General features: G+C 40.9%; 1 protein-coding gene across 2 annotated transcripts; it reads right to left on the bottom strand.

Moving 5' to 3' along the window:
• Positions 1–1,691: 1,691 nt before the first annotated feature.
• Positions 1,692–8,300, bottom strand: LOC146423260 (cytochrome P450 2H1-like). Of its 2 annotated transcripts, none has more exons than XM_085044973.1 (9): positions 8,101–8,300; positions 6,976–7,138; positions 5,988–6,137; positions 5,018–5,178; positions 4,438–4,614; positions 3,906–4,047; positions 3,437–3,624; positions 2,836–2,977; positions 1,692–2,388 (listed from the first exon to the last, which is right to left on the bottom strand). In XM_085044973.1, exons 1-9 carry the CDS (start codon positions 8,275–8,277, stop codon positions 2,207–2,209), a joined length of 1,482 nt encoding a protein of 493 aa, XP_084901099.1. In that variant the 5' UTR covers positions 8,278–8,300; the 3' UTR covers positions 1,692–2,206. The 2 variants fall into 2 exon arrangements, with proteins under 2 accessions (XP_084901099.1, XP_084901098.1); XM_085044972.1 differs by having other exon boundaries at positions 5,018–5,183; positions 5,990–6,137.
• Positions 8,301–8,528: the final 228 nt, after the last annotated feature.

Genomic DNA, 8,528 nt, shown 5'->3' with positions numbered 1-8,528 from the left:
TGTGTGACAGTGGCATCCCAGTTAGGCCCAGAGCTGACAGCTGATGTTCCCATTTGTGTCTCTGAGTAACTATTGCCCTCCCTGCCTGAGGGACCTCTGTGTCCCTGATAGAATCCAAATCATGTCAAGGATGGCAGGTCCTTGGAGAGTAGCAGCGTGGAAGAGACATAGGTGTGTGTGTGTGTGAACAGCATTGTATTAGGAAATGTATAGTCAGTCCAAAAGCAAAGCCACGACTTGGTTACTGCTCAGGTTTCACCTGGAGAGTCCCTGAGAAATTGCAGAGGTGGTACAGAGGTACAGAAGGAGATTAAAGCTCACTGTTCTCTTTTGCGGCATTTTCTTGTGGGAAGTAAGTGTAAGAAAGTAGTGGGTTCTTGAAGGGAGGAGCAGGAAGAAAACAGAAAAGGGAGGGCTGATGGATGAGAGTCACGGGACAAAGTGTGTCATCAAAGTGGTCTATGCAACCACTCTGGAGCTGAAGCAGTTGATGGCTTGGGCTGCAACTGCAAACCAGAAGGTGAAAATCAGCCTAACAAGTAGAGTGCTTTTGGCAGAAGCAGAAGAGTTCAGTTCCAGAGGAGAATTCTTTTTTCCCAGCATGTTAAGACAGTTCTGCCCAGCTGCTCTAACAGGTTATTCTGAAGTCATCCAACTTTCAGAGCAGTACTTTGTGGAGAGATCCACAGTCTTCAGAATCAGGACACATGGCTTTAGCCCTTCTCTAATCCCAAAGCCCACTTCATACCATGGTGGAGTGTCTGGGTCCTTAAGCTCTTTTCTTGCTGATCTTTTCAGCATGGTGGAAGGTATCTGGAACAAGGAAGCTGCTGCCTCATTTGTTTTGGCAATTTTAGTCATGTCACAGCTAAAGAGGAAGTACAGAGTGCTTTCTTTTTATCTGGTGAGAGGACTTCTTTCTGTGATAGTTGTGGCTTTCTGCCGTAGCAATGCCATGCTACCAGTTCAGGGTATCTATAGCTTATTAACCTTTGGAAGCAAACAAGTTCTGCCTATTTCACATAAACAGTTAATGCCATTGTGGTAATACTACAGTTGCTGTCTTTTCCCACAGAGCACAGATTTAGCTCTTTGTCCTCACTGTCATCAATATATATTGTACATTGGTGGGAGTGTGATCAAGATAGGAAATGTCAGTCATGGATCTGTACATGTATGTTTGTCATTTCATGTAAACTCTATGATTTTTTTTCCTGATTGTAACATTGCTGTAGTGATCTTTGTGTACTTCATAAAATAATGGGAGGATGCAAGCTGGCATTCATGTAGAAAATGGTAGTCGGAGGATCCTGGTATTTAATTTGTCCCTTTTTTCCCCCCACACTGAACAGCTCTCTAACCACAACTGGGGTTCTGATGGCTCCCATAGGGTCCGTGCAGCTTTATCCTACGTGGGGAATGTAAATTTATAGGTCATTAGCCAGCCCATTCTTCAAGCCATAGTACATTTCATATAAGTGAAATGAAACAGTTAGATGTGTACAAGACTAGAAAGAGATTTTGGAGTATAAGCTTTGTGGACACAGGTTTTTCACTAAAAGATGTTGTGGAATCTCAGAAAAACAATACATTATATTACTTCTTTATTTGCAGTATAAATTGTAATTTCACAAACCTTCATTATAATCACACAGAAGGTGACCCATCTGCCCAGTCATTGATAAACTCCATCCCCACCACAGTAAACAATATGTATTGGAGCAAGAATACAGTATATGATCATCATTAAACACAAAAAACCTCAATGTTTTATGCTTGCCTTTACAAATTGGTCACAAACAAACTGAAGGTACAGAGGAGAGAGGTACATCAAGCAGAGTCTAAAAACCCTGAAGTACAAGCATCTATTCCTGCTCTGCTGAGAGAATCAGGTGATATGGACAGCAGCAGCTGGGATCTCAGAGAACTAGTCCAGACAGCCTGGCATGTCAGGAGCCAGACAGGAACCAGAGCTGGGCGAGGTAGATGAGCCTGTATAATTTTGCACAGGGATCTGTGTCCTTCCCTATGCAATTGCCTACTCTGTTAAGAGCTGGCTGTGTGATTAAAAAACACCATACAATTTTCTTTTCTCAGCACTCTTCTCTCCATAAAGAGAGAAGGTTCAGTCTCAACAGGTTGGGGAATGATTGTCATTCAGCCAGAGCATGCATGAGTTTGGGAGCTGGCAAGTGTCTTCACTTGGCTAACGAGGAACAAAGGAGACCTCATAGTGTGATGGCATTCTTCCCAGACTGCTGGCTACTGGAACAATGTCAATGTCTTTGCGATCTATAACAGGTTTCAAAGTAAAGTTCTGCAGGATGGATGTTAAAAATATGAATATCTCCATCCGGGCCAGACCTTCTCCTGCACAGACGCGTTTTCCTACAAGCAAAAAAAAAAATTTTAGTCACTGTTCCATGAAAGTTCAGACGTCAGAATGCACAGGCAGCTCTGCAGTATTTTGGGGAAGCAAGTGAATTAAACTAGGAATTAAGGGTCTAGAACAATAAGAGTGCTTGGTGTATGAAGGCAGTTTGAAGGCTCTGGTTGTTCATGTTGTGCTGCTGACTGATGGTCAGTTTGAGAGACACAAGTGGCATGGCTGAGTCCCACTTCATGCACTTCTTGTAGAGGGCATTGGAGGAGCTTTTGTTTTTGTTAAGAAAGGAAGTCAACTGCAACTCTAGTGCAGGGGTTAGAACTGCCCAGAAGTGACTCTAGCAGATGTCACCTGACATCACTGTACAGACCATGGCAATGGAGCCATGAAACCTTCAGAGAGATTGCAGGAGAGGATAGTCTAGGATCTGAAATAGAAGGAGTTCTTACCTGTAGAAAATGGCATGAAGTGGTCACTCTTTTTAAAGGTACCATTTGCATTCAAGAAATGTCCTGGGTCAAATTTTTCTGGATTTGGAAATTCCTTGCTATCATGTAGGACAGCACTCAGCATAGGGAATATCATAGTGTCCTGAATTTACAACAAAGAAGGGTACAGTGGAGATATGTTAAAGCAAAGAGGCACTAAGAAGTTCCTAGAGCTAAATAGAAGGGTAGTCGAAGTTTAACCATTTTTAAATGAACATTTAATGCATGAAAATATATGCCATTGGTATGGCAAATACGTTTTTAATGAATTTTAATGGTGAGTCTGTTTAGAGTATTTAATATTACTTCCAAGTAAATTACAGCTTACTTTTTAATACTCTGTGTGAAGAGGAAGATAGAGCTTTCTATTTTTTTATATAAATGTATTTTCTTCGTTTTTCCTAATAAAAGGGGTTGTACTCAATAACTTCCAGAATCCTCTTCCAAAAACAATTATTTCAATCCTGTATCACATTTCAGTGCTTTTGAATATTAAATAAAATACCGAGAACAGAACACATCGTTGTTTAGAAGAGATTGAGGACCTTTCTCAGGAACAGACCTTGGGGATAAAATAGCCTCTGAAGTTGGTGTCTCTGACCACAGCACGTGGGACATTAAGAGGAAGGAAATCAATGTATCTCTGGATTTCATGGATCACAGCATCTGTATAGGGCATCTGGCTCCGATCCGACATGCGGGGGCTTCGGTCTCGGCCAATCACAGAATCAATCTCCTTCTGCATTTTCTCTGTTGGGAAATAAGTAAGTGTTAAATGAACAAGCACCCCATCTGTCTGCCTAAACATCTCCCCATGTTTACAATAAAATTTGCTTTTAGCCCACCAGGAATACATGAATATAGTACTAACATCTCCTTCCTGTGAATAAAACTAAGACTAATATACATTTCCACACTGCAAAGACATATTTCCTTAGTCAGGGGACTATTGCCACATGTGGCAGTGAGAGGAATTTTCCCAACTCATCCCACAAGCTATTAAAAAGTGTTAAACTATTTATTTTCATTACCTACTATCTCTGGGTATTTATGGAGAATCAGAATTGCAAATCTCAGTGTGAGGCTTGTGGTCCCTGTTCCTGCGAGGAACAAGTCGAGTGTGGTTCTGCTCAATGTCTCAACGGTGAATTTTGAGTCAGCATTCCCTTTCTCCTGCAGGAAGATGTGGCAGAAGGTTTTGAATGACAAAGCCAAGAAGTTTGTACAAGCAAGTCCTGTACCCATACTATAGGTTTATAAACACATCTAATGTCCTTTCAAAAATAGGACAGTAAGTATGAACCTTTTTTTAGTATTGAAAGAGCATTGAATTACATTAACCGGATTGGTCTTCCACTTTCCTTACTTTGGCTCATGCTGTTAATTCTGTTTAAAAACCCTCAATTATAAAACGGAGAAGATAAAATGAAGTCAACTGTGTCAAGTAGAGCAAGTTCCCTTCTCTATTTGTAAAGACCCAATGCCCTGCCACAAGTAAAAAGAAAAGATGTGATTTAAGCAGTGATTTCCTTATAATACAGTAGATCTGTACTGTTACAGTACCTGTTCCATTTTGTTAAGAAAAGCATCAATAAAATCTCGAGGACAAGTGGGATCCAGGGTTTTCTGGTGTTCCATTACGATATCTGTTGTAAATTTATTAACTTTTTCAAAATTTTCTATAATTTGTTGATGAGGTCCAGGTAAATGGTCCATGAGAGTTGGGAAGAAATTATATAGCTGTGAAAATAATGTGACAGAAACGCATATTCTGATTAATGTGGATACAATAAAATATTCCCTGGATTGTAACTAGAAAAGTGGGGCAATTAAACTGCTTTGGAACAGTAGGTCTTTATTACTCAGGATTTTATTGCCATTTACTTTATGGTTTCATTACATTCAGGGATAGATGGCATTTTAGCAACTTTTGCAATGAAAGCCTTTGGACATACAGTGGCAATTCTATAAGGTAAGAAAAAAACAGCAGGAATTTGTTTAACTGCCTACTTCATTTTGCCTACTTCATTTTGCTTCACTTTTGAAATTTAGGAAAATCCACTGCAATTAAAAACTAATAACATGAAAAAATATCCATTAATAAATAATAGCTAACAAATGTGTTACATAAAACCACACACACCTGTGTTTGGATAGAGGTCTGGAGCTTCTCGTTTTCCTCTATCCAGTTAATTAAAGCTAGAAATCTCTTGTCCTCATAGTCAAAGCGATCCCCAAAGACGATGGAGCAGATGATGTTGGAAACAGCATGGACTAGGAAATTGCCAGGGTTGAAGGGTCGCTCTGCAACAACCACCAGAAAAAAAGGTATCTTGCTTTCAGTATTTCATGGATCATCCCCTCCTGTGACACTACAAGGTAGTTTCACATCAAGTGTAGGTCCAGAATTTTGCAGTTCTTTGAAAGGATGGTGAAGGGCTTATCCAATGCATTCTTGTCTACTTGGAGTGAACTAATTTCACTCTTATAATGGTTTAAGCATCTCTTTTGTCCTGTTCTCAGCAGAACACTGGTGAGTACCTTAGTTCCTCTTCAGCTGGTACATGGCCTGTTTCCTTTTTAGACAGTTTATTAGAAATAGCGTAAAGATTCCCATGAAACCATGAGGACTTTGCCTGAACCATGTCTTTAGGTTATTGTACTATCCTTATCCCCAAATATCTGCAAATGAGTTCTCTGGTCACACCCTTCTTCAAGATCTGTTTACACAGAGCTGCAGGGGACAAGGTGAAGAAGCATGTGTTACTTGGTTGTCCAAGAGTGTCCAGCACTGTTTCCATAGCTGAATTCCATCAAACCCTTGGCTCTGTGGCAAAGCTATTCCTTTTGCCACTTGCTGTCTTGTTCTTCAAGCAGAACAGGTTAAGGGGCACTTTCCAAGCCTCTCTCCTATGTTTGTCCTCCATACTGTCATAGTGCCTTTGACTGACCCACTGCCAGCACTAATAACTTTGCCTAGAGAAGCAGGGAACAGAAACAGCAGCCATATGCCCACTCCTTGGGTCATTGATTTTGTGAAGCAGCCCTACTCCCCTCATTGTCTCCTTGCAGATATGCACAGTGTCTCAGCAGGCACAAAGCCCTTATCCTACCATGTGTGTTCTTGATCCTCTCCACCAGAAAATGAGCTTCCTCCTGGATTCGCTCCTCAATGCCCTTTTTCCCCATCCCAAAATCTCGCAGGGTGGTGAGCGCAAATCGTCGCAGCTGCTTCCATGTCTCCCCGTTGCTGGTCACAATGCCTGACACAGGGAGGAAAACAGACCGTCATGATGAAACAGATTTTTTTCCCTTCAGTGAGAACTACTCAGTAAGTACTCAGCATGCAAAGATACCTCTCTGTGGAGTTACACTGCAATTGCTACATGCCCAAAAATGTAACTTCTCTGCAATTCTGAAGGTGACTAATCTGATCCATCTGTCACAGCACTTTGAATAAAACTGACTTTATTCCCAGGATAAGAAAAACCATGTTAGGAAGTAAGTAAGAAGGTAATGCTGGTACTGAATTGGTCTTGGGCACAAGCACAAGGCCTTTACTCTGACATGACAACTACTCAAATATTCTGCTATACACTTTGGCAGAGCATATAATTATCGACAATATACATAATACCATGGAATATGTGCTATAAATGCCATACCAGGGGCTGACCTGGTGAATAATCTCATGACCTAATCTGGAGAATGGCCCTTACTGGGTCAGCCCATATTATTTTATCTTTTTTTTGCTGTGGACTTTACTTTTGCTGGTTCCTTAGCTGTGTGGATATTTAGAGTACTTTCAGAAATGGGAGAATGTACGTAAGACCATAGAGGCACATTTAATGTACAAAATTTTAGCCAGAGCTCAAAGCATGCTGAAATTAAAAAAGCACAATGTGAAGCCATCCTTGGACCTCAAACAATTCTCTAGGGGGCCAGTTTATATCATGAGTTGTGTTTTGGTCTTGAATTGCTAATTTGTCAGCATAAAAGTAGAAAATTAAATCTACAATTCCCTCCTCCAGTGCTCTCTCAGCTATGTTCCTGAAGCACTGAAAGCTTCTGTTTTGTATGCTGGCATTACCAAGGACATACCTGTGCCTTGGAAGAGTTTTTTAAGTAATGGTAGAGTGCCTCTTCCACTGAAGTCATCTCCTTGATCAACCAGAGCTTCTTTTACAACATCATAGCCATACAGCACCACAGCCTTCTGTGGGCCCAAACGTACCGTGAAGACAGGACCATACTTCTCACTGAGCTGTAGGAAAGAAGAACACAAAGAACAACATGACTGAAGGATAATCATGTGAAATTTGTAGCAAAGAGGTCTGAGAGGTGATATGCCATTGTCCCAGCACTGCTGAGACATGACATTGATTAACAGCAGTGCAGAGATCTTTCAGCTATGAGTTACAGACAGGGGGTGAGGGAATTGTAAAGAAACAGGGAATATGAGTGTAAGTGGCGATTATCCAGTCCAAACCTAAGAAAACAGCCCTTCATAGGGCTAGAAAACATTCGTGAATGCCTTTCTGCAGGGCATATTGGATAACAGTTTACATGAGCTCTAAAAGCAATTATATACAGGAATGGAAGAAAATGCCTGAAGACTTTTTGAGCACAAACAGCAAATCTGTGTTTCAGACAGGGGTATTTTTGCCATCAAAAATGGCATAAGTCAGGGGATGGAATGGGCAGCATAATTCAACTCCAAAAATTTTTTGCTTCAATTTCTTTTCTTGCTACTTCCACTCCCATTTGATCCTACATATATGCTAGGGAGCAGAGGCAGCAATAAAGAGCAGGGTTCTCCCCCTAAAAATAGCCAGGCTGTGTTGCCAGCATGGTGAGGAGTTGGGCACAGGAGGATTACATTGCAATAGCATCAGTGCCTTGATTGCAAATCCATTGCAAATTTTACTATGGTAGTACAGTTGTGAGGTCAGCACAGGACTTATTGTTAGTATGATCATTCCAAATATATAGAGTGGCTTGCAATATATTGCCCTGTATATATACGTACACTTGTAATATATAGACTTAGAAACATAAATTAGAGATTATCAATATATAGATTTCAGAAGGATGTATGTCTGGAAAATCTTTGTTTCTGTTTGAGTCTAACATTTAGTCAATGCAAATTAAGCTGAGACCAGCAGGACTGGACTTTGCTTTATATGCAGTGAAGACACCACAGGAAAGAAGGAGACAGTGCCTTACCTTCTTCAAGCTTTCAGGTATATTCCGTGGGTTCAGCTGGAGCAGGTTTCCAATAATGGGGAGTGCAATGGGACCAGGAGGCTCCTTCCCTTTTTGAGATCTGCTTCTCCATATGGCAAAGAGAAGGCATGAGATGCAGACCAGCAAGAAAATAGTGGTCGTTCCCAGGGGCTCCATGGTAAGCTGAGGAAGAGAAGACAAGTTTCAGAAAAGCCTAATGTTGGACCTGCAAATCCATGCTTATTTATATGCTGTGGTACCAGGGCATGTGGCTGGAATTAGCCAATAGTGCCTTTGTATTCCTGCTGAGATATGAGTTTACTTATTAATCTGCTCATGAGAAGAATGAATGTCACTGACATTTACTTTGTGAGTTGTGTAATTGTCCTAAAGCAATGGTAATTCAGACCCAGTGAAGCCACAGTAGG

Source organism: Lichenostomus cassidix, unplaced genomic scaffold (genome assembly GCF_008360975.1).
Source record: "Lichenostomus cassidix isolate B80296 unplaced genomic scaffold, HeHo_3.0 HiC_scaffold_610, whole genome shotgun sequence".
In the NCBI taxonomy this organism is placed as follows: Eukaryota; Metazoa; Chordata; class Aves; order Passeriformes; family Meliphagidae; genus Lichenostomus; species Lichenostomus cassidix.
This window is presented reverse-complemented; position numbering and strand designations above follow the sequence as displayed.

What these genes read in the sequence shown, in the direction of transcription:
- LOC146423260 (XM_085044972.1), bottom strand. Translation starts at nt 8,277, where the DNA reads ATGGAGCCCCTGGGAACGACCACTATTTTCTTGCTGGTCTGCATCTCA. An exon ending in GAGAGGATCAAGAACACACA is followed by an intron (nt 5,184 to 5,989) that starts TGGTAGGATAAG and finishes TCTGGTGGTTGT; the next exon opens with TGCAGAGCGACCCTTCAACC. An exon ending in CTTCATGCCATTTTCTACAG is followed by an intron (nt 2,389 to 2,835) that starts GTAAGAACTCCT and finishes TTTTGCTTGTAG; the next exon opens with GAAAACGCGTCTGTGCAGGA.